The 26,621-nt window shown below is 41.9% G+C and overlaps 1 protein-coding gene across 1 annotated transcript in view; it reads right to left on the bottom strand.

The window, feature by feature from the left end:
* tab1 (TGF-beta activated kinase 1/MAP3K7 binding protein 1) overlaps positions 1-26,621 on the bottom strand; it is a 51,416-nt gene that overhangs the window by 21,915 nt on the left and 2,880 nt on the right. The window contains exons 3-4 of the mRNA XM_087978402.1: positions 19,583-19,733; positions 10,645-10,731 (exon numbers count right to left, since the gene is read on the bottom strand). Coding sequence (XP_087834528.1) covers positions 10,645-10,731; positions 19,583-19,733 — 238 coding nt within the window. The remainder of the gene's footprint in view (positions 1-10,644; positions 10,732-19,582; positions 19,734-26,621) is intronic.

Below are 26,621 nucleotides of genomic sequence, written 5' to 3' on the forward strand. Positions count from 1 at the left end.
GCCTTGGTACACTCTACCTTCTGCCTGTGCGGGCAAACATGAACATGTGAGAGAGTGAAGCAGATCCCCAATGTAGCAAACTCCAAAGGGAACTGCCCAGGAAGTTGAGGATTCCAATGCACAAGTCTCCTGCACCTGGAACCTTTAAAGTATTCATTAAAACCAGAGAATTCAAGGTGTTCTGCAATGTTTAGGAAAATATACTCATGAAGAGGTTAATCTATTAAATACATAACCTTGCTCCTGTGTAAATTTTAAATTGACCCCCAACATGCCAATCTCACTGCTGGAGAGGGCTCCAAACCTTCACCACTCTGTGTAGAGATTTTATACTTTCAGCTCTGAAAGAGTTAGCTACAATTTATGGCTTCTGAGTCTAATCCTTGACCCCCAACCAGCAGAACTCAAACGAAAACAAAACCTCTCTCTTTAATAACTTGAAAATGGAGATCAAATCGCCCCTAACTGCATGGAAGATATCTTTATTAACTCATATTTATATTTAATCTTTGGTGTTTAGGAATCGCTATTAAATCTATGCTGCACTCTCTTTCAAGACTAATATCGACTTCCTAAACTGTGGTGCCCAAAACTGATTTCACTAATCCCTGCAGTGGTTTATCCAGAGCTTTGTACAGTTAGACCGTGACTTTTATTCTCCTTGTGTTCTAATCCCATAGATTTAAAAGGTAGCATTCCATTTTTATTTTGGTATTTATGTGCGTGTTTGAGTGTGTTTTTTTTCCTGGACTCTTTCACGGGCATTGCTGGCAAGACCAGTATCTGTTGGGCATCTCTAATTCCACCTGAATTGGGTGGCTTGCTGGGATATTTCAAAGGAAAGTGCTTTGAGACTGGCCAGTCCAGGTAATGACAGCAAATCTCCTCCCCTGAAGGCCCTGAGTGAACCAGATGGGTTATTACGATAATGGATTCTATTTTCATGGTCATTATGACACAGACTGGCTTTCAATACCAGATTTCAGTCATGAATTGCACTGAAATTCCATCATGAGTGAGTTAGCCTGAGCCTCTGGATTAGTGAGCCACTATCTCCAATCCTCTTTTTGGACCCCTCTCATTTTGAGCTTTTCACAATTTACAAAGTGCTGTGATCTATCCTGGATAACCTCACATTTGCCTGCAGTGACATACATTTTGCCAGTTGTTTCCCCATTTACTTTGTCAACATTTTAAATTTATGCTTCTATTTACATTGATTGATTTCATCTTCATATCTTCTTCAAACTTGGATAAGTGGCTTATGATTCCATTATCTAAATTATTCATAAGTTTGTTGAATCGTTCAGGGCTCTCAGGGATCCTTTTGGGAAACCATGAGTAGGATCCTGCCAATTTGAGGATCCTGCTATTCAATTTTCCAAATTGTTCAAATTTTTGCCTTCAAGTCTATGGGCTTAATTTTCAGACAAAAACCTTTTAGGAGGCATTTTATCCTGTGACAAAGCTAGCCCCCTTTTTTCTAAAAGCTATTCCTTGGCTCGAGGAGACTCCGTCCTTGATTTTTTGCAGAGGAGCCATAAACCAGGCCGGGCTCCGATTAGTCTGTCTTGGTACAGAGATGAAAAGGATTTTGAGAGGCCTTTTGTTTATATGTAAACAGATGAGACTTCAGGCCAAAGTGGTCATGCTTTAGAAGTGACCTGTATAAAGAGAGGGCATGGTCAGCTCTCTAGCTGAGCTGAGCTGGTTTTAGTTCAGTCTTGAACTGGGAAGTTCAACAGGGAACTGGGTGTAAACTCTCTCTCTTTTCTGCCCTTCAACTTTAACCTGTAAGCATGTGTTCCATTTATACTGGTTTTTAAAAGGGAATTTGCTTATTGGGACTGTTGTGTATATTTGGAACAGCATAATTAAGTCTAGTTGGATAGGCTGAGTTCTGTAGGGGTTCGTTATTCCGTTCTTTGTGTTTCATTGTGTAATGTTGGGAATACAATTTTTTTTTTGTCCGTTTTAAAATCTAGTCGTCAACCTAGCTAACTTACTCCGGGTAATTTTCACTGTACACTTACAGAAAGAAATTGCAAAGTTATGGTCTGGGGCTGCCTGCTTAAGAATGTTTTGAGTGGTCTGGCCTAGACCATCACAGACTGGGGGCTCTTTGCGGGATTTTAAACAGCGAGTGGCAGGTGCGAGTGTCTTTATTTCGGGTGTCCGTTTAGTTGGGTAGACAAAGCTTGGGATAGTCATGGCTCTTTCAGTCACCAAAGGTTTTCTGGATGTGGATGCGGTTACTTTGGAGTTTTGCGAAAAGTGAATAAGACCAAGCTTCAGGAATTAGCAGAGAAGCAGGAATTGGAACTGCCTGTTTCTGTGAGGAAAGGAGCGATAATTACAGCAGTAGTTCAGTATTTAAAATTGCTGGAAACGCCATCAGAATCTATAGAGATGGCAAGAATTCAATTACAAATGAAGCAGCTTGAGCTGGAGGTGAGAGATAATGAAAGGGCAGCAGAAATTAAACAGTTTGAGTTACAATTAAAAACAGAGGGGGGGGGGGGAGAAGAGAGCAGAGAAAGAAAAAGTGTTTGAACTTCAAAACTGACACTTAAAAAGGAAAGGCAGTTTAAAAGGCTGGAGATAAAGGCTGAGGGTAGGCTCAGTGAGGAATTCAAAAATTAATTACCTGAAGTAGTGCAAACTCATGTGGAAGAGCAGACAGTTAAAACAGCAAAATTAGCAGCTGAAGTGGCTGATGATTCTGAGCTGGTCCATAAAACACAGTTTGGCTTCCAAAATCAATTTCAGTCCATGATGGATAGAAATTGGAGCAAAGAGAAATTCTCACATGGAAAAGGAAAGGTAGACCTCAGTGACGATCATAAGGATAACTTACCACAGGGTAAAAAAAGAAACCCTTGAGGGGGACAAAAGTCAAAAAGCTCTGACATTTTCATTGCAATAATGTGGGCCACACAAAATCAGCGTTGGTGGGCTAGGAGAAAGCCAGATGTAGGAAAACCAAACAAGCCTGGAAGTTTTGTTGGGCTAGTAACAAAAAACACAAGGCAAGTTAGACAATTGCCTCAGAGTGTACAAATTAATCAGAGGTTGATTAAGGAGGAAGTTGCTGAAAAAATATACATGCAAGGGTAAAGTTTAATCATATAGGCCAGAAGTAGTAGGTAAAGAGGTTACAATATTAAGGAACACAGGATCCTCACAGTCTGTAATGCTGAGCGATGGGGAGATCTGCACTCCTGAGACATTATTGCCAGAGAAGGAATTCATGGCAAGACAAAAAGTGCTCAGTTATATAAAGTGATGCTAGCAAGTCCAGAGAAGAGTGGAGAATTTGTGGTAGGAGTACTGGACAAACTCTCAGCTCCAGGAATACAATTTGTCCTTGCAAATGATATAGCTGATTCACTGGTAGGTGTGCTGCCTACTCTAGTTGTTAAGCCAGTGGATTCGCAGGCAATTGAAGACATGGAGAATGTTTTTCCAGGAATTTTCCCTGATTGTGTGATCACAAGATCACAGAGGCACAAGCTGAAGCAGGAGAGATTAAAAGGCACAGATAAGGAATCTGATGTAGTGTTATCTGAAGCTTTCTTTGATCTGGTAAGCGGAACAGAGAAGGACCAAATAGGTAAACATGCGAGTATTTTTAGCTCTGCTAAGCTGATTGTTTTAATCCCTCATCTTTCTGCTGTAATTTAGTTATATCAGAAGGCACTTACTGAGAAAGAAAGTGAATGCGTTCCTGTATGTTATTACTTAACAAATGATATCTTAATGAGGAAATGGAGACCATCACACATTCAAGCAGATGAAAAATGGGCAGAGATTCATCAAATTGTTTTGCCAGTAGGGTATAGAAAGTAGGTGCTGCGAGTGGCACATGAGCTACCACTTGGAGGTCATTTAGGGTGAGGAAAACACATGCTAAAATACAAAGACATTTTTACTGGCTTGGATTACACAAAGATGTAGTTGAATTTTGCCAGATGTGTCATACATGTCAGCTAATCGGAAAACCACAGGCAGTAATAAAACCTGCACCTTGAATACCTATTCCAGCATTTGAGGAACCTTTCTCAAAAGTCTTGATTGATTGCGTAGGTCCCCTACCTCAAACAAAAAGCGGGAATAGGTATTTATTAACAATAATGGATGTGTCAACTAGATTTCCAGAGGCAATCCCATAATGCAACATCACAGCTAAAAGGGTTGCGGACGAATTACTTAATTTTTTTTACTAGATACAGATTACCAATAGAGATCTAGTCAGATCAAGGATCAAACATCACATCCAAACTATTGGAGGAGGTTATGGCTAACTCGGGAATAAAGCAATTCAAATCAACTGCGTACAATCCAGAATCGCAGGGAGTGCTAGAGAGATGGCATCAAACACTAAAGACCATGTTGAGAGCTTATGGTCTGGATTATCCAGATGATTGGGATAAGGGAATTCCGTTTGTACTTTTTGCGATCAGAGATGCACCAAATGAACCGACCAAGTTCAGTCCATTTGAATTAATTTTTAGGCATGAAGAGGACCATTAAAATCGATTAAGGAGAAACTAATAAGTCAGAATTCAGAGACCGCCCATTTGGACTAAGTTTCAAATTTCAGAACAATTAAATAGAAATGGAGAGTTGGTTGGACAGCATTTAAAAGTATCACAGCGTACAATGAAACAAGAAGTGGATAAGAAATCACAAATTCGCAATTGGGGATAAGGTATTGGTGTTACTTCCAGTAACAGGTGAGCCTTTAAAAGCAAGGTTTAGTGGACCTTATCAAATTGAGAGGAAATTGAGTGAGGTGAACTACCCGATAAGGACTCCAGACAGGAAGAAATCTCACAGTGTGTCATGGGAATATGCTCTAAAGGTATTTTGACAGGGAAGGAAAGCAAGAGGAGAAGGTGTTAATGATTACAGGACAGAAGGAAGAACCAAGCTCAGAGGATTCTGAATTGGACATTCCTCAAATCAAATTGAACAATGAGGAAGTTGTCAAAAATTGGGATAAATCATTGAGTTACCTTCCACAAAAAAATCGAAATGACCTGAAAGAGTTATTACTGTCACATGGGGAGATATGCAGAAATAAACTGGGAAGTACTAACCTAATTGTGCATGATGTCGAGATAGCAGATGCTGTTCCGATTAACCAACATCCTTATAGGCATAACCCTCTATAGGCACAGATTCGGAAGGAGATAGAGCGGATGTTCCATGATGGCATAATCAAAGTGAGTTACAGTGACTGGGACTCACCCATAGTCATGGTGCCAAAGCCAGATGGTACCCACAGTTATGTGTGGACCATCGCAAGGTCAACACTGTTACAAAGACTGATGCATATCCAATTCCACGGTTGGAGGACTGTGTTGATAAAGTGTGACTTACACTTCTAAATTGGACTTGCTCAGAGGCTACTGGCCAGTACCTCTGTCAGAGAGTAAAGGCAGATTCAGCTTTCGTAATGTCAAATGGACTCTATATCAGTTCAAAGTCATGTCATTTGGTACGAAAAACGCTCCAGCCACATTTCAGAGACGGACTAATAAGGTCATTGCCGGATTACCCAACTGTGTGGTACATATTGTTGTGTGAAAAATCTCTCTCTTTTCTGCCCTTCAACTTCAACCTGTAAGCATGTGTTCCATTTATACTGAAAGGGGGTTTGCTTCTTGGGACAGTTGTGTATATTTGGAACAGCATAATTAAGTCTAGTTGGATAGGCTGAGTTCTGTAGGGGTTCTTTATTCTGGTCTTTGTGTTTCATTGTGTAATGTTGGGAATACATTTTTTTGTCTGTTTTAAAATCTAGTAGTCAACATAGCTATCTTACTCCGGGTAATTTTCACTGTACATTTACCAAAGCAAATTCCAAAGTTAGGTCTAGGGCTGCCTGCTTAAGAATGCTTTGTTTAAGGATGTTATGGCCTGGTCCATAACAATCCACAATGCTATCCCTAACTCCACAGAAATAACATCCATACACATTTCCCTTGTCCACAACCTCAGATAGCTCTTCAAAAATTTCTCTCCGGGAATATCCAGACTTTACAAATCAATGTTGGCTGTTACTAATCAGCTGAAAATGTAGGTCATCAATCAATCCCTTAAAGAATTTTTAAAAAATTCTGTATTTTGATGGCAGTCAGGAGTTTGGATTCAAGACAGACCGATCAAAGAGAAAGCAAAGTCAAGAACTGTTTTCAGAACACGGGAACAGGAGGTCATTCAGCCCCTTGAGTCTGTTCTGCCATTTTATGCAATCATGACTGACCTGTGGCCCAATTCCATATAACTGCTTTTGTCCCATACCCCTTATTACCTTTGCTTCATAAGGAAAATCTCTCAGATTTGATACTAACAACTGATCAACTGTACAAGAGAGTTCCAAACCCCAACCACCCATTGTGTGTAGAAGTGCTTCCTAACATCTCTCCTGAACAGTCTGGCCTTAATTCTCAGACCGTGGCCCCAGCTCCAAAATCCCCAACCAGTGTAACTGGTTTATTTTTATCAACCCTTTCTTTTCCTATTAATATCTGAACACTTCAAATAACCTCCTAAATACAAGAAAACAGGCTTAATTTGTATAATCTCTTTTCAAAGCTTAACCCAGGTTCAAGTATCATTTTTGTAAACTTAAGCTGTACTCGCTCCAAGGCAAATATATCCTTCCGATGTGTGCCTTGATCTGCTCTCAGTACTCCAAATGGGGCTGAACCAGGGTTTTGTACTTCTGCATCCTTATACTGCAGTCCTCTAGATGTAAACGCCAGAATTCCATTAATAACTTCCTGGCTATTTTCTGCACTTGTTCATGGTATTTTCAAGATCTCTGCACCTGAACCCCAAGTCTCTTTGGAAATCCACTGTATTTAACTTTATACTGTCTTGGAAGTACCATGATCTTTTCTTTTCGGTTCAAAGTGGATAACCTCACACTTGCTTACTCCATCTGCCACAGTTTGCCTATTAACCTAGTCTATCAATATTCTTTTGTCATTTTATGCTACCATCTGCACTGTCTACAATGCTGCCTAATTTTGTGCCCCCAGCAAATTTGGAAAAGGACTTTGACTGCCATTATGCAGGTAATTAATAATTAATATGAATAATTGAGGCCCTATCACAGATTCTTGTGGGGCACCACTGGTCATATCTTGCCAATTTGAGTACTTACCTATTATCCTAATTCCGGTCTCCCGCCATGTCACCAATTTGCCAGCTAGATCAGTAATTTGTCCTGCACTCCATGGGCCTCACCTTAGTTAACAGTCTCTTATATGGGGTTTTATCAAGTGCCTTCAGGAAGTCCAAGCAAACAACATTGAAAGACATGCCCCATCCGCTACCTTAATCATCTATTCAAAACATTTGAGGAGTTTGGTCAGGAGAGACCTACTTGTCATGAATCTATGCTGGCTCTCCCTGATTAACTGATAATGGTCAAGGTGATCAGTTACGCTATACTTAATTATCAACTCCAACAATTTGCCTACCACAGATTTTTGGTTAGCTGGTCTAATTCTCTGGTTTTCCTCATTCACCTTTCTTAAAAAAGTGGAGTGACACATGCAATTTTCCAATCCAGAGGGAAGCTACTATATCTAAGGTACTCTGAAAGATTATAGTTAGGCTATCCACAATGTACTTCCTTTAACAGCCTTGAATGGAAACCATCAGGTGCAAGGGATTTGTGACTAATTCCCTTAATTTTCTCATTACTAATGTTTTACTTACATTAATCTTACCCTAATCCACTATGAACTTCCTCAGGACTTTTGGCAAACTGTCTGTATGATTGTAATGACGTCAGCCAGGTGGACCTCATTGAATAGGAGTTTCCTGATTGGATCATATTAACAGCCCCAATCAGGGTGCCCTGGCTGACATATAAACAGGAGTGTCAGAGCTCCTCTTCACTTAAAGCTGTATTAGTGTCCAGTACTCTCCATGTGTAAATAAAGGGTGACTTGGTGATGGAATTATTTCACTCCTTCATTTTGACTAAGTACTGAGGCAAAGTAATTATTCAACATGTCTGCCATTTCCCCGTGGTTGTTGACAATATCCCCACTTTCAGTCTTTAGTAGGCCAACATTGTTTCTAAGCATCTGCTTAATTTCTACTCATTGATTTTGATATCCCTGGAAAGTTTCCTTTCATAATCCTTTTTAGTAACTCTTATAAGTTGCTTTATAGTCGTTTGCTTGTATTTGTATCTTTCCCACTCAGCAGGATCTGTGCTGTTTTTGGCCTTTTTTGTAAAACATTTCTTTTACTTTTATGCTGTCTTCAGGCTTAAACTTCAAAGTAATGCTATTTATTACACATTAATACTAAATACTATTTCCCTCCTTGTATTAATTTTAGTATTACATGGTAGTCATTGGTATAAAAGTCTCTGACTTATAGTTACATTAGGTAAGTATTTCCATTGTGCTCTCAAAGTTCTCTCTTTCAGAGAGGGGTGGGGTCACAAGCTGAAATTTTGGAGTTGGTATCTCCAGCATTGCAGCCCCTGCTGTGGAACTCTGACTCTGGAGCTGCATCAGCTCTGCCCCCACAATCTTGCAGGTTCCAGCCACCCCCACATCTCCTCCCAACACTGCTATTCTCACTTAGGGGGACATGGCAATTGCTAAACCTCAAAATAGGGTCACAATGGAAAAACATTTGAGAAGCATTGTCCTGAAGTGTTGCAACCTTGCTCCAGAGAGCAGTGTTGAGCTCTATCTGCACTATTCTATTTATACCCAGTAATGTGTAGCTCTATGACATCTGTGCAAATTTGTGTAAGGCCTGGGTCCTAAAGGCCTTACACAACCAAATTCAGTCATTGTCGGTGAACAGATGTCAAGCTAACTGGTCTATAAGTCAGTATTTCCTACCTGTCACCTTTCTTAAATGAAGAGGATGTGCAAATTCCCAATCAAAAGGAACAGTTCCCAATTCAGATTATATAGTTAGAGAGTGTTCAATATTCTCTCTCACTACTTTTCACTGTGAGAAGAAATCATTTGGTCCCAGGATCACACGATATAGAACATAGAAAAGTACAGCACAGAACAGGCCCTTTTGATCCACGATGTGGTGCCGAGGTTTAATCCTAATGTAAAATATAGTAACTTTACTTACGCACCCCTCAACTCACTGCTATCCATGTGCATGTCCAGCAGTTGTTTAAATGTCCCCAATGACTCTGCTTCCACCACCACCGCTGGCAGCGCATTCCATGCATTCACAACTCTCTGCGTAAACAACCTTCCTCTGATGTCTCCTTTATACCTTCCTCCTAATATCTTCAAACTATGACTCCTCGTACCAGTCAATCCTGCCCTGGGGAAAAGTCTCTGGCTATTGACTCTATCTATTCCTCTCATTATTTTGTACACCTCGATCAGGTCTCCTCTCTTCCTCCTTCTCTCCAGAGAGAAAAGTCCGAGCTTATTCAACCTTTCTTCACAAGGCAAGTCCCCCAGTCCAGGCAGCATCCTGGTAAACCTTCTTTGCACCCTCTCCAAAGCCTTTGTATGTTTCCTATAGTCGGGCGACCAGAACTGGACACAATATTCTAAGTGTGGTGTCACCTGGGACTTGTAGAGCTGTAGCAAAACCTCGCGGCTCTTAAACTCGATCCCCCTGTTAATGAAAGCCAAAACACCATATGCTTTCTTAACAACCCTATCCACTTGGGTGGCAACTTTGAGGGATCCATGTACTTGCATACCCAGATCTCTCTGTTCCTCCACACTGCCAATAATCCTCTCTTTAATCCTATATTCAGCATTTGAGTTCGGCCTTCCGAAGTGCATCACTTTATCCAGGTTGAACTCCATCTGCCATTTCTCAGCCCAGCTCTGCATCCTGTCTATGTCACGCTGCAGCCTGCAGTAGCCCTCTATACTACTGACGACACCTCCAACCTTTGTGTCATCTGCAAATTTACTACCTACCCCTCAACCTCCTCATCCAAGTCATTTATAAAAACTGCAAAGAGCAGAGGCCCAAGAACAGAGCCCAGCGGGACCCCACACAACACTGACCTCTAGGCAGATATATTGTTACTATTTCCCTCCTTGTATTAATTTTAGTGAGCTCCTGTCACTAATTCAATGTTGATTTTCTTGGGGTTTCTGGCATAATAAACTCTTCCCCTAGTCAGGACAGGGAAGCAGATGGTTGACGATGAAAACTCAAGAGCTTAAGGCTGTTTCAGATTGAAGGCACAGCTGTCAATGATGGAGCGATTAACATTGTGGATGGGTAAGAGATCAGAACTAAAAGAATCTGGTTCAGCCTCAAACAGTGAGATTGAATTGGTGATCAAGGAGCAAAGGCATTGGATTTGGTTTTCCCAATGTTTAGCTGAAAGGAATGTGTGCCCTTAGCAGACACTGTATAATGGGGAAAATCAGGAACAGTAGAGGGATTGAAAAAGGTGATCCGCGGTCCAATTGCTATAAATATGCAAGGAAGAGCAATTTGATTCTCAGCCAGAGCCTTAGGGTATTGGAACAATCCTAAGATCATGATGATAACATACTGTATGCTGCAAGTTCGTGTGAATAGACTATGCGGCCCTACAAACCCATGTATAACCATTATATAGATGGATTCATCAATTCAAGCTACAGTTAGATTTACCTCGGGAAGTTGAGACAGCAAGTTGGCCTTATCCGCCAGAGAATCATCAATTGATTCAAAGAAACTGCGTTCCACCACGTCAAATGCCTGTGAAGAAGAAACATGTCTCAGATTACGTAGCCATTCATACCTCAGGATCAGAGACCAACGTGAACAAACCTAATGTCAATTTAGTAAGGAACAGTCAAGTGAGGAAAAAGCACAGCGGGCATACCCTGGCACCTATCCCAGCTAGCACTACACTTTGGCACACTGAATCAAAGAGAACTTGATTCAGTCTCTGACTTCATGCCATACCTACCCTGGGAATGTTTGATGGGAAGCGCTGTATCTAACCCAGTGTTGTACCTGTCCTAGGGGTGTTTGTTGGGGGTGAGTGTTGAAGGAGCTTTACTTTCATTTGATGTAAGTAGACTCTATATATAATTCTGTGCTGAGCCGCTCCTGAGAGTCTTTGATAGGGACAGTGTTGAGAGAGTTTTACTCTCCATGTAACTGCCCTGTACCTGCACTAGGAGTGTTTGCTGTGGATGGTTTTGTTGGAGCTTTACTCCGTATCTTAAACCCATGTGGTCTCTGTACTGAAAATGTTTGATGGGGACAGTGTAGGAGTAGTTTTACTCTGTATCTATACCCAGGCTGGATTGGTCATGGGAGTGTTGGATGGGGAAGCTGTACAGTTAGATTTACTTGGTATCTAATTCCATGCTGTCCCTATGCTGGAAGTGTTTGATGGGGCAGTGTGCAGCGAGCTTTGATGTCAGTTTAAAAGAGTAGAGGTTGCTTTACTCTGTATCTAACCCCATGCTGCCCTTGTCCTAGCAGTGTTTGATGGAGTTTTATATCGACTCTTTGACTCAACTGATGGTAAACATTGTGACCATGGAAGCATAGCAGAGACCACTGTGCCCATTGTGTGCAGTTCTTTAGCAAGTTAGTTGCCCACTGCTGAAAACATCTTCCATTGAAGTAAATATTCAATTTCCCATGGAAAGTAACTATTGAATCAGCTTCCTCCCTCTCAAGAGCACAAGGTGAAGGGACCAAAGGTACAGCACTGAAATTTGCTGAAGGCGCAAAGGTAAGTAGGAAAGCGAGTTGTAAAGAGGACATAAGGAGCTGACAAAGGGATTATACATAGATTAAGTGAGTGGGCAAGGGTCTGAAAAATGTAGTACAATATGGAATTGTCCATTTCAGCAAGAAAAATAAAAAGCACATTCACTGTGAAGAGTGAGAGATTGCAGAGCCCCGAGTTGCAGAGGGATCTGGGTGACCCTGCGTATGAATCGCAAGGTTTGTATCAGGTACAGCAAATGAGTAGGAAAGCGAACAGAATGTTATTATTTATTGCAAAGAAAGCAGAACATGAGTAGTGAAGTTTTGTGTTAGTCATATGGGACGCCATTGAGATCATATCTAGAAAACCTCACACAATATAGATCTCCTTATCTACAAAGAATGTAAATACATTGAAAGCAATTCAGTGAAGATTTATCAGACTAATACCTTCAATAGGTTGCTTACCTGGTGAGGAAAAGCTGGACAGGCTAGACCTATATCCCTGGACTCTAGAAGATTAAATGGTGAGTTGATTGAGACATGTAAGACCCAACAGGGCTCGACAGAATGCATACAGAAAGGATATTTCCTCTTATGAGAGAATCTAGAACTGTTTTAAAATAAGGGATCACTCATTTTAGATAAGAACATTTTACCCCAGAGGTTTTTTTGATACGTTTGTCCTTAAAAGCAGAGACTTTGAATCCTTTTAAGGCGGAGGTGGATAGAGTCTTGGTAAGTGAAAGATTATCAAAGGCAGACAGGAATAGGGAGTAATCACATTTGTCATAATCTTATTGAATGGTGGAGCAAACTCAAGGGGTCTAGTCCTGTACCTAATTAATATGCAGGTTCCTATTCCAGACCATAATGCCTCATACTGAAGCCCCAAATATATTTACAGAACTTCATCACCTTACTATAGAACAATTACTTCGGGGAATTACACTACATCAGTCTAGAGTAATTCATAATCTGAGGACATGGTTTGAATCCAACTATGGCAGATGGTGAAATTTGAATTCACTAAATTTCTGAAATCAAAAAAGCTAACCAAATGGTGAACAATGTAATCTGAAAATGTGATGCCTAGAATTATCCATAAATTGGAGGTTTTGTTTCTCAATATTAGTACCAAACTAAATCTCATCGAGCATATCACTGCTCACTTTACCTCTGTTCCCCTGATGTTGGATAGGCTGCCAGAACCTCTCATTAATACCGAACTGGGACTGAATGAACCACACCCAATTGTACTGAAGGAAGGGAAAACAGAAGTTTTCCTTCAAATCAGGTAGTGGTACCGGACGACTGGAGAATTGTGAAAATGTTATCTTTTGTTCAAAATGTGTGCAAGGATGAGCCCAACAATTACAGACAAATCAGTTTAACTTCAGTGTGGGGCAATTTCTAGAAATAATAGAAAGACAAAATAACAAATATGCATTAATCAAGGAAAGCCATCAAAGAGTTGTTAAGAAAAATTCATGTTTAACAAACTTGGTGTTCTTTAATGAGGTACAAGAGAGGGTTGATGAAAATAATGCTGTTGATGTCATGGAAATGGACTTTGAAAAGAGGTTTGATACAGTGCTACACAATAGACTTGAGTGAAATTATAACTCATGGAATAAAAGGGACGGTAGTGAAGCAGACACAAAATTGGCTGACTGATATGAAACAGAGTAATGGTGAAGGAATTTTTTCACCCTGGAGAAGAATGAGGTGGCACAGTGCTGTCTCACAGCACCAGGGTCCCAGGTTCAATTCCAGCCTGTGGCGACTGTGTGTGGAGGTTGCACGTTCTCCCTGTGTCTGCGTGGATTTCCTCCAGGTGCTCCGGTTTGCCCATAGTGTTAGGTGGGTTACTCATCGGAGGGTTGGTGTGGACCTGTTGGGCCGAGGGCCTGATTCCACACTGTAGGGAATCTAATCAATAGTTTGTAGTGGAGCTCCCCAGAGGCTGGTGTTGGCACCTTGTTTTTCTTGATGTATGTTACTGATCTAGATCTTGGTGCACAGGGTTCAACTTCAAACTTTGAGGACAATACAGAACTTGGAACCACTCTGTAAGGGAAGTATTTAACTTCAAAGGACAAATTCGGGAGTGGGCAGATAAGTTGTAGGTAATAATGTAGAGAAATGTACTCATTGTATTCCAAACAACATGGAGAAATAGCATAAAATAATAGGCTCAACTGTATAGCAGCAGAGAAACCTGGGTGTGTGTGCACAAGTCACTAAATATGGCAGGATGGTGGAGAGTAGTTAATAAATCAGAGTAACCTAGGATTAATTAACAGTGAATAAAAGCAGAATGCTGCAGATGGCGGAAATCTGAAATAAAATCAAAGTGCTGGAGAAACTCAGCAGATCTGGGCAGCATTTGATAGACATTTGCAAAATCGTGGGGTCTGAATGGAGTTAATGGGGGGAAACCTGTCCTCCTTCATAAAAGTACCAAGAATGAGAGGATACAGACAAGATAATTTGCAAAAACAAATGCAATGCAATTTAAAGATACTTCTTTCACACGAGTAGTGAGGATCTGGAATGTAATGCCTGACACAGTGGTGGAGGCAGGTAAAGGCATGCAAGAGGACTTTAGATGGTTATTTGAATAGAAGCAATGTGCAGGGTTACTGGGAAAAGGCAGGGGAATGGCACTAGGTCATGATGCTCACTCGGAAAACTGCAGCAGATAAAATGGGCTGAATGACTCCCTCCTTCGCTGTATCAATTCAGTGATTCTGTTTATTTTTTTCCTTTCTGTTTATGACATTTCCATACATAGAATCATAGAGTCATACAGTACGGAAACAAACCCTTCGGTCCAATTCATTCATGCTGAGCAGATATCCCAATATGATCTGGTCCCATTTACCAGCATTTAGCCCATACCCCTTTAAATATTCCTTATTCACTGACCAATCCAGATGCCTTTTAAATGCTGTAATTGTACTCTCCTCCACCACTTCCTTTGGTCGCTTGCATTACCCTTTGCATGAAAACGTTACCGCCTCAGGTCCTCTTTACATTTTTTCCCTTTCACCTTAAACCCAAGTCCTTTAGTTTTGGACCTTCCCACCACAGGAAAGAGACCTTATCCATGCATCTCATGATTTTATAAACCGCCTCAGTCTCTGATGCTCCAAGGTAAAAAAAACTCCAGCCATTCAGCCTCTTCCTATTGTTCAAACCCACCAGTCCCTACAACATCCTTGTAAATGTTTTCTGCACCCTCTCAAGTTTAACATCCCTCCTATAGAAGGGTGACCAGAATTTACTCAGTATTCCAAAGGTGGCCTCACCAATGTCCTGTACAATCACAATATGACATCCTAACTCCTATACTCCATGCACTGACCAATGAAACCAAGTGTGCCAAATGCCTTCTTCACTACCCTACCTACGTGTGACTCCACTTTTAAGGAACTATGCACCTGCATCCCTAGGTCAATTTGTTTGGCAACATAGCCCAGGGCCATTTACTGTATAAGTCCTGCCCCGATTTGCCTTTCCAAAATGCAATACCTCACACTTATCTAAATTAAACTCCATCTGCCACTCATCGGCCCATCTGATCAAGGTCCCATTGTCCTGTGAGATAACCTTCTTTGCTGTCCACTCCCCTGCCAATTTTGGTGTCATCTGCAAACTTACTAACCATACTTTCTATATTAAAATCCAAAGCATTTATATAAATGACGACCCAGCACTGATTCTTACGGCACATCACTGGTGACAGGCCTCCAGTCCAAAAACCATCTCTCCATCACCACCCTCTGGCTTCTCCTGTCCAGCTAATTTTGTATCCAGTTGGCTAGCTCCCTGTGGATCCTATGGGATCTAACCTTACTCACCAGTCTACCATCTCGAACCTTGCTGAATGCTTTACTGAAGTGTGACAATGCAGAGGCTGAACCAGTGTTAATTAAAACCAAACACCCAGAAAAGCTCGCCTCAATCTGTTAAAAGTGTGAGGGAGTGAAAAAGAACTCCTAATTTCCAGTATTTAAAGAAAAATAAATTGTTATTTTTCTAACTCGAATAGTGAACACTAAACAAAATTATTAGCAAACTGAACCCTCTTTTTCTTAACTAATTCCTGTCTGACCCCAACTCTATAAAAATGCTGCTCCAATAACACAATTATTAAACATTACATAACTTCATCTCAAGTCCATACAGTCTCTGTATTCTCCACTGTTTTCAATCTTCCATTTGCTGATTTCCTTGGATTGTCTTCTTTCTTTTTACTGCTTTTACAGGAAGCTGCCTTATTTCTTTGACAGCGAGATGTTAGATGGGTAGTTAGCTCTGCTGTTCAGTGGCAGGTGCTAACCAAATTTTCAAAATGCCCTGGTTTTATACCAACATCGTACCCTCTCATTGGTCCAAGGTTGTCAATACAGTAAATTCAAACTCAATTGGGTTTATTATTCTGGGCGAAATTTAAATTAATTGATTAAATTTGACTTGTTGTCAAAACAGCAACCAAACCTCAGGTACCCATGCAACAGCCCATTGTTACATGTATCTATTTTTGAACTTTAAATTTACTTTAAAAATTCATAAAACACTTTATATCTTAAAACGAACGTACACTGTTTCGACTTTGTGACAGAAGCCCATAGAGAACAACGTTTACTAGTTTATCTTCAACAATCTTCTTTCTTACTTCTTCAAGAACTCAATCAAGTTTGCAAGACACTATTTCCCATGCATAAATCCATGCTGACTATCCCTAATCAGTCCTTGTCTTTCCAAATGCATGTAAATCCTGCCCCTTAGAATACCCCCAACAACTTTTTCACCGCTGACGTAAGGCTCACCGGTCTATAGCTCCCGGCTTTTCCTTACACTTTTTCTTAGTCTTCTGGCACCTCACCCATAGCTATCCACAGTACAAATATCTCGGCAAGGGGCCCAGCAATCTCTTCCCTAGCTTCCCACAAAGATCTGGGAAATACCTGATCAGGTCATGGGGATTTATCGACCTTTACGCATTTTAAGACCTCCAGCAACTCCTCTTCTGTAATATGGATACTTTTCAAGATATCACTATTTCCCCAAGTTCTCTAGCATCCATGTCCTTCTCTCAGTAAATAATGACACAAAATACTTGTTTAGTACCTCACCCATCTCCTGTGGTTCCACACACCGATGGCCATTGCTCATCTTTAAGAGGTCCTACTCTCTGTTACTCTTTTGCCTTTAACGTATTTATAGAATCTCTTAGGATTCTCCTTAACTCAAATTTGCCAAAGATATCTCCTGAACCTTTTTGCCCTCCTATGTTCCCTCAAGTACATTCTTATTGCCCTTATACTCTTCAAGAATTCACTTGATCCCAGCTGTGTACACCTGATAAATGCCTTTTGTTTCTTGACCAGAGCCTAAAATTCTCAAGTCATGCAGCATTCCCTGCACCTACCAGCCTCGCCCTTCACACTAACAGGAACATACTCTCTCTGAACTCGTGCTATCTCGTTCTTAAAGGCCTCCCATTTCCCAGCCATCCCTTTACCTGCAAATATCTTCTCAAGCAACATTTGAAAGTTGCTGCCTAATACCATCAAAATTGGCTTTTGTCCAATTTAGAACTTGAACGTTTTGATCAGTTCTATCTTTTTCCCATAACTATTTTAATATTAATTGAATTATGATCACTTGCTCCAAAGTGCTCCCCCACTGACACCTCGGTCACTTGCCCTGCCTTATTTCCCCAATAAAAGGTCAAGTATTGCTCATTTTCTAGTACATACGTTCACATATTGAATATAAAAGTTTTCTTGTACAGACTTAAGTTCCTTCCTAGCCAAACCCTTAACACGGACAGATCCAGTCTGTTTGGAAAGTTAAAATCCCTTACCATTTCAACTCAGATATCGGAGATCTCCGTACATATTTGATTCTCAATTTCCCGCTGATTATTTGAAGACCTACAATACAATTCCAACAAGGCAATAATCCCTTCTTTATTTCTCAGTTCCACCCAAATGACTTCACTGGATGATCCCAGAAATATCCCCCCTATTTCCAGCCGTAATGTTCTCCCTAACCAAAAATGCTACTTCCCTCCTCCTCTCTATCCTTCCTATAGGGTCTGCACCCCAGAACATTAAGCTGCCATTCCTGTCCCTCCCTCAGCCGTGTTTCTGTAACAGGTATGATATCCCAGTCATATCTTCCAAAACCATGCCCTAAGTTCATTTGCCTTACATGTCAGGTCTCTTGTATTGAAGTACATGCAGTTTAATATATCAATCTTACTTTGATCTCTGCCAATCTCTTGTCTGCCTTGACTGTTAGACTTGCTTCCCTTAGCTACATTAACAGCCTCAGCCTTTTCTGACTATTGCTTCCCTCCTCCCCCCCAACTAGTATAAAACTTTCAGAGTAATACTAACAAATTTCCCCACAAGGAAATTGGGCCCCTTCCAAGGAAATTGGAACCTGTCTTTTATGCAGTTCATGTCCACTCCTGAAGAAATCCCAATGGTCCAAAAGATGTGAATCTTTGTCCCCTGCACCAGTTCCTCAGCCACGCATTCAACTACTCTGCCCTCCTATTCCTACTCTCTAGCACGTGGCACCAGTAGTAGTCCAGATGTTACTACCCTCGATGGCCTACTTTTTAACCTCCTGCCTAATTTCCCGTATTCTCACTGCCAAATCTCATTCCTTTTCTTACCTCTGTCATTCGTACCAATGTGTGTAACCACCTCCTGCTGGCCACTCTCCCCGTTCAGAATATTCTGTACCCTCTCCAAGACATCCCTGACCCTGGCACCAGGGAGGCAACACACCATCCTGATGTCATAGAGAGAGAGATGTCTCATGGACAAATGCAGAAACTTCAGTCTGGGCCCCAAACTAGAAAGTCTGCTATTACGATCAATTGCTTGGAACCTAACATATTCCTCGTTACAGTGGAACCAATCACAGTACAGAAACCTGACTCAGTTCTATGTTCCTGAGGAAGGGCTTATGCCCGAAACATCGATTCTCCTGTTCCTTGGATGCTGCCTGACCTGCTGCGCTTTTCCAGCAACACATTTTCAGCTCTGATCTCCAGCATCTGCAGTCCTCACTTTCTCCTGAGAGGGCATCCACTCTACTGTATCCGAAACAACATTCCTGCTTCAGATGGGAATAACCACAGGAATCTCCTGAACTACCTACCTCTCCTACCATTCCTAGTGGTCAGTCATTTCCCTGACTGTATCTGCGGTTCCTCCACTGTCCTTAAACTGCCATCCGTCACACCCCTTTACTCTCGTAAACTCCTCATGGCCTTTAACTGCTGCTCCAACTGATCCAAGTGGCAAACAAACACACTTCGGGGACATTCAAATTCTCCCCGATCTCCCACATCAGACAGGAAAAGCACATCACCCTACTACAAACCATTTCTGCCCTTTTAACAATCTACAGACCCAGAAGTTACCAAAAAAACAAACGCAACACACTTTGCTCAAAATGCAGCGTTAGCAGTCTTACTGTTCAAAAACACTGCTCTAGGAGAACTTAATATCAATTCTTAATATTAAAAGTCAATCAAAGGACAGACAGATCACAGTATAAACTTATAAATACACCTTCACCTTAACTCTCTATTTGAGAGATACAAACCAAAAGCAGATTAAGATTCAGAAGCTTTATAAATCTTCAGCTAAGTGTTTGAAGTTTATCAGGCTCAATTATCAACCCAATTGTGACCAGGTTGAATGTAAACTTCAAACCTCCTGCCCACAAGTTTCAATTTAAACCCACTTTCCACCAGCCTGTCACTGGTTTGATCTAAAGTCTATGATTGAGTGGCTTTGCCTCCTTGCCCAGACTGCTGTGATATTCTGACGTGGTTCAATACCTGCAATAGCACCTTGCGGATGTCAGCATCATTGTGACTGAGAGTCAGCTGTCCCAGCAACAGCTCTGCTGTCAACCTCTGCGTTACAAACTTCGAGACTCGACTCCCATCGTATCCATTGAAGACACCGTAGAGGTAGCATTCATCCTCACTGGAGAGAGAAAGTACATTGAAATCAGCTGGTGGTTTCAATAGTGTGTTGTGGAGGACTGAAAAATGGGGCCAGCATATAAAGTAGGTCACCTAAAATATTTGAGAGCGGGGACAGTAAATGTGCAGCTAAACACAGAGACAATGTGGGGTTAATCAGACCTGCTTCCACTTAAGCATAAAAATATGTAGTCAAGCATGTACATGAGCTAAGCTAACTTACCATAACTTGTCCTAATTCAGCAAGACAACAGGAAACTAGACCACATTCAACATGTGCTGTAGTTTGAAGTAAATGACCTAATGCTAAATCCCATGCACCCAAAACGTAAAGTGATTGGTCTTTTATGTTACCAAGGCTTGACCATCAATAAGAAGGTTCATAAGAGGAAACCGATACATGATTGACGTGGATTTGTATATTAAATATGATTGTAACTGCCAAAGGGCAGACTCTGAGCAAAGATGACTGTTGTCCCTTTAAGGTTGAGTCCCTTGCAATGAAAGTAATAAATGCACTGTTTGAGTGAGAAACTGGAATACTATCGTTTGACTAATGTTTTTTTCCTTCGACAATAAGTGGCAGTAAACAACCCCAGAGTGAGAAGGGTCAAGAACTGGTTTTAATGTTGGCTGGACCACAGTTACATTTGGACAGAAATGAGTTATTAACAACTGGAGCTGTTTTTGTGGAATCTGAGGGGAATCAGTGTTGGGGCAATTCGACAGTGATGGATGGTATTGGGGGGATTCACACCCCTCACCCATGACTGCACAACAACTCCCCCTCACCCCAGCTGAAGGTGGTTGGGCCTAAGTCACTACCTTGTGAAAATAAGGGTTGTTTTGCAGTGGTAGTGCCCCTACCTCTAAGCCAGCAACCCTATGTTCAAGTCCCACCTGCTGCAGTGGTGTGTGCTCACATCGGAATGGATTGATTAGAAAACTCTCGCTGTGGAATCCGTGCAGACCTGTCTTGGAACAGAGGTGACTGACCTCCAATATCTATAACCACCTTGTTTTGTGCCAGGAATGACTCCAAATGGAGGAGTGTTTTCCTCCTAATTCCCATTGACTCCAACTTTATTGGGGCTCCTTGATGTCAGTGTTATATGCGGCCTTGATATTAAAGGGAGTTACTCTCACCTCACCTCTGGAGTTCAGCTCTCTCTCTCCACATAAGGACCAAGGCTGTGGTGAAGTCAGGAGCCAAGTAGCCCTGGCAGATTGATTAGTAAAGTATTGCAGAGTAAGTGCTGCTTAAAAGCACAGTCGATGAACTTGTTAGTAGCTGAGAGTAGATAGATGGAGCAGCAATTGGTTGAATTGAGCTGGTCTTGCTGCTTGTGGACAGGACAGACCTGGGCAAATTTCCACTTTGTTGTGTAGGTATCAGATGGCAATCCCAGAGTGAGTGGGGGAGAAATAGATTCCATTGAGAGGGTTGATGATTAGCCATCACACTAATTTAAAACAATTGGAAAAGGGAAAATGAGAACTGTTTTCACAGAGCATGTTGAAACTCATGACCTACTCAGATTCAGTAGCAGCTCCCAAAGGATAACTCAACAGGTTATCGCAAGAGGCTTTGGTCAGGAGTTGGGACTAAACTGTTTGTTTTAAAGAGCCAGAACAGGTGATATATCAAACATCTACCCTTTGTGCCAAGGTCCCAGGACCAGCTGCCGATACGTTTGCCACATGCAAATTCACAACAGGTCTGTGCTGGAGGAGATCCAACAAAGGGAGGGAATCTGGACTTCCAGATGGAATAGGCTCACAGGAGAGATTCTAAATATACATTTAGGAGACAAAAGCTGCTTATCCCAGGCCCCTGTTCAACTGGAAAGGCAATGAATGTCATAGATTTATGTTAAGGAAAAAACTACGTAGGTTAGATTTATTTACATCTACACTTGTGATAATTAAACTCTTCCAAAAGAAGTTTGCAATCTTTGAATATCACCAGATGACTCCTTTGAGAGTAGTGTCGGAGTAACGACTGTATAGCCCTTCTCGAGCCATTTTGTTAATAGGAAATGCAGCACAGAATACCCAAAGTCTCTGAATTCACTGTGAAGCCCAAGTTGAAAATGTTGTGAAGAATGAATCTGATCTCCCAATCAATCATTACTGAAGGAGGAGTTTGGAAGTAATCAATCAATATACCAGCTCCAAACATGTCATTTATAACCAAGTTAAAATCTGCGTACAAAGCAAGTCATATAATCAATGAATCCCTATAGGGCAGATAAAAGCCATTTGGCCGATCAAATCTGCAGCGACCCTTTGAAGAGTGTCCCTCTCAGATTCAGCCTCTATTCCCATAACCCTGGATATATCATAGCCTAGGCTGCACACTATGGGGCAATTTAGTATGGCAATCCATCTATACTGTATATGTTTGGACCATGGAAGGAAACTACAGCACCCGGCCTGAAACCCACAGAGACAGGGAGAACTTGCAAACTTCACACAGACAGTCACGCAAGACTGGATTTGAACCAGGTACTAATCAGCTCATTCTCAAGTTCAAAAAAGGAAGAATTACTCACCTACCTCCTTGCTGAACTCCCTTACTCACCAAGCTCTCAGCTTTACACACTGCTCCAGCTGCACTCTGTGACAACTGCACTCAACTCCCTCATTTATATCTTTTATAGTCAGAGGAAATACACTGCTGATTAGGGACAAAAACAAAATCTTCCTGTAAAGACATAGGGTGCAGGTGATGTGCTAAGGACTTTGCATTCATCACCAGTCAAGACGGTGTTGCCAATGTAGCAATGCAGCCAATACTGGAGGAGCCAGTAATGATACTGGACAGAACAGAACTAGATCAAGAGGGAGTGGTGTTGAAAAGGTATGCAGATCTCCAAGTTGCAAAGTCAGCTGGCCTGCATGGGCTGTATCCTAGGTTACCAAGAGAAGTAACATAGAAAATGTGGAGACTCTGGCCACAGCTTCCAACCGTACTTGGATACAGAAGTGCTGTTTAAAATTGGAAGTGAGATGACCTTGGCTATTGCAGGGCAACTGGCTCAACATCAATGGTGGAAGAAAATTTTACAACACAGGAATCTGGCGCATAATAACTGGCATTTATAAAAATATGGCGTAATTAAGGAAAATCACTGGGGTTTGATAAAGGCCAATCCAATCAACTAACTTCACTGAGGTCTTGTTGAATTCATGGAATGAGTTTTTGAAGGCAGTGTGTTGATGTGCACAGAACAAAATACCACACAATTGACTGATTAGCAAAATTAAAGCTCATGGGAACAAAAGAATGGAAGTAGCATTTGGACAAAACTGGCCAGAGAGCAGACAGCAGTGAGTTGTGGTAAATGGCAGTTTTACAAACAAGCGAACTATTCAGTGGTAGTTTACCAGCGGTGTTAGGACCACTGCACTTTGAAACATATTAATGACTTGGATATATAACACATCATTACAGGATCTGTGTATGGTAATGAAACTGAAACCACAATGAGGCTGGATAAACACAGGGAGCATTCATGAGAACAGTGTCAGGAATAAAGCTCCTCAGTTTTTCAGAAGTTCCTACGTTCAGACACTAGTAAAAACATGGTCGAAGGAAGAGTTGTGAAAAAGTCATTTAAATGGCAAGCTAAACCTTCGACAAAGAGAGGTCTTCTCATGATGGTCATGTTCCAAGTATATACTGGTGACACACAGTTCAGCCACACAACCCACTCATGCACTATTACTGTGGTATTGCTTGTTGACATCTAACTTTGGAAGTGCCGGTATCTCCTGCAATTAAGTGTTTGCCAGGACTATTGTCTTCAGTTCCCACCCAAATTCCCCTCCCCAACAACAGACTCCAGCTGACACCCTGGCAACTGCAATGACTTACTCTAATTTGTTTTTGTTCATTCACAGGGTGTGGAGATCCCTGGTGAGGCTGCTTTCTGAAACTGCTGCAGCCCATCTGCTGTAGGCAGACTCTCAATGCTGTTAGGGGAGGAGTTGACCCAGCAGCATAATTCCAAAATCAGAGTGGTCAGAGGGTTGGAATGCAACTTACAAGAGGTGGTGCTCCCATGTCCTTCTAGATAGTAGTAGTTGTAATGTGGAACGAGCTGTCTGAGGAGCACTGAGTTCTTGAAATGCATTTTGCTACAGACTGATGCCACAGTGCATCAGTAGTAGAGAGAGTAACAGTTAAAGGTGGTGGGTAGGGGTGCCACTCAATCAGGCTGCTTTCTCCTGGATGGTATCAAGCTTCTTGAGTGTTGTTGGAGTTACATTCATCCAAGCAAGTGAGGAATATTCCATCCACTCCTGGATGGGTAATCTGGACAGGCTCTGAGGAAACAGGAGGCAAGATATATGCCACACAATTCCTAGCCTCTGACTTCCTGTTGTAGCCACAGTATTGAAATACAGTCATAGAGATGTATAGCGCGGAAACAGACCCTTTGGTCCAACCTGTCCATGTCGATTCCAACTCAGTCTATCCCACCTGCCAGCACCCGCTCCATATTCCTCCAAACCCTTCCTATTCATATCCCCATCTAGAGGCCTTTTAAATTTTGCAATTGTACCAGCTTCCACCACTTCCTCTGGCAGCTCATTCCATACTTGTACCACCCTCTGCATGAAAACATTCCCCCTTAGGTCTCTTTTATATCTTTCCCCTCTCACCCGAAACCTATGCCCATTAGTTCTGGACTCTCCCACCCCAGGGAGGACTTTGTCTATTTATCCTATCCATGCCCCTCATGATTTTATTAACCTCGCTGAGGTCGCCCCCTGAACCTCCAATGCTCCAGGGAAAACAGCTCCAGCTTGTTCAACCTCTCCATATAGTTCAAATCCTCCAACGCTGGCAACATCCCTAAAAATCTTTTCTGAACCCTTTCAAGTTTCACAACATGGGATAGAAAGGAAACCAGAATTGCATGCAATATTCCAACAGTGGCCTAACCAATGTCCTGTACAGCCACAACATGACCCCCCCCAACCCCTGTACTCAATACTCTGACCAATAAAGGAAAGCATACCAAACGCCTTCTTCACTATCCTAACTACCTGCGACTCCACTTTCAAGGAGCTATGAACCTGCACTCCAAGGTCTCTTTGTTCAGCAATACTCCCAAGTTCCCTACCATTAAATGCATAAGTCCTGCTAAGATTTGCTTTCCCAAAATGCACCTCACATTTATCTAAATTAAACTCCATCTGCCACTTCTCAGCCCATTGGCCCATTTGGTCAAGATCCTGTTGTAATCTGAGGTAACCCTCTTCGCTGTCCACTACACCTCCAATTTTAGTGTCACCTGCAAACTTACTAACTGTACCTCTTATGATCACATCCAAATCACTTATATAAATGATGAAAAGTAGTGGACCCAGCACCAATCCTTGTGGCACTCCACTGGTCACAGGCCTCCAGTCTGAAAAACAACCCTCCACCACCACCCTCTGTCTTCTACCTTTGGGCCAGCTCTGTATCCAAATGGCTAGTTCTCCCTGTATCCCATGAAATCTAATCTTGCTAATCAGTCTCCCATGGGGAACCATGTCGAACGCCTTACTGAAGTCCGTATAGATCACATCTAACGCTCTGCCCTCTTCAATCCTCTTTGTTACTTCTTCAAAAAACTCAATCAAGTTTGTGAGACATGATTTCCCACGCAGAAAGCAGTGTTGACTATCCCTGATCAGTCCTTGCCTTTCCAAATACATGTACATCCTGTCCCTCAAGATTCCCTCCAACAACTTGCCCACCACTGATGTCAGGCTCACCAGTCTGTAGTTCCCTGGCCTGTCCTTACCTTTCTTAAACAGTGGCATCACGTTAGCCAACCTCCAGTCTTCTGGCACCTCACCTATGACTATTGATGATACAATGGCCAGGTGAATTGGCCATGCTAAATTGCCCGTAGTGTTAGGTAAGGGGTACATGTAGGGGTATGGGTGGGTTGTGCTTCGGCGGGGCGGTGTGGACTTGTTGTGCCGAAGGGCCTGTTTCCAGACTGTAAGTAATCTAATCTAATCTAATCTAATCTAAATATCTCACTAAGAGGCCCAGCAATCACTTCCCTAACTTCCCACAGAGTTCTCGGGTACACCTGATGAGGTCCTGGGGATTTATCCACTTTTATGTATTTCAAGACATCCAGCACTTCCTCCTCTGTAATATGGACATTTTTCAAGATGTCACCATCTACTTCCCTACATTCTATATCTTCCATGTCCTGGTGCCAGGATCAAGGATGTCACAGATGGTGCACAATGTTCTCAAGAGGGAGAGGGGCCAACAGGAGGTCCTTGTATACATTGGAACCAACAACATAAAAAGGGAAAAGGTTGAGATTCTGAAGGGAGATTACTGAGAGTTAGGCAGAAATTTAAAAAGGAGGTCCTCGAGAGTAGCAATATCTGGATTACTCCCAGTGCTACGAGCTACTGAGGACAGGAATAGAAGGATAGGGCAGATGGATGCATGGCTGAGGAGCTGTTTATGGGAGAAGGATTCACATTTTTGGATCATTGGAAGCTGTTTAGGGGTAGAAGTGACCTGTACAAGAAGGACGGATTGCACCTGAATTGGAAGGGGACTAAGGTACTGGCAGGGAAATTTGCTAGAGTTGTTCAGGAGGATTTAAACTAGTAAGGTGGGAGGTAGGACCCAGGGAGATAGTGAGGAAAGAGATCAATCTGAGACTGGTACAGTTGAGAACAGAAGCGAGTCAAACAGTCAGGGCAGGCAGGGAGAAGGTGGGACTGATAAATTAAACTGTATTTATTTCAATGCAAGAGGCCTAACAGGGAAGGCAGATCAACTCAGGGCATGGTTATGAACATGGGAGTGGGATATCATAGCAATTACAGAAACATGGCTCAGGGATGGGCAGAA

This window comes from Chiloscyllium plagiosum, unplaced genomic scaffold, assembly GCF_037043375.1.
Source record: "Chiloscyllium plagiosum isolate Xiang-an unplaced genomic scaffold, Cpla_swu_hap1 HiC_scaffold_33, whole genome shotgun sequence".
NCBI classification, from domain to species: domain Eukaryota; kingdom Metazoa; phylum Chordata; class Chondrichthyes; order Orectolobiformes; family Hemiscylliidae; genus Chiloscyllium; species Chiloscyllium plagiosum.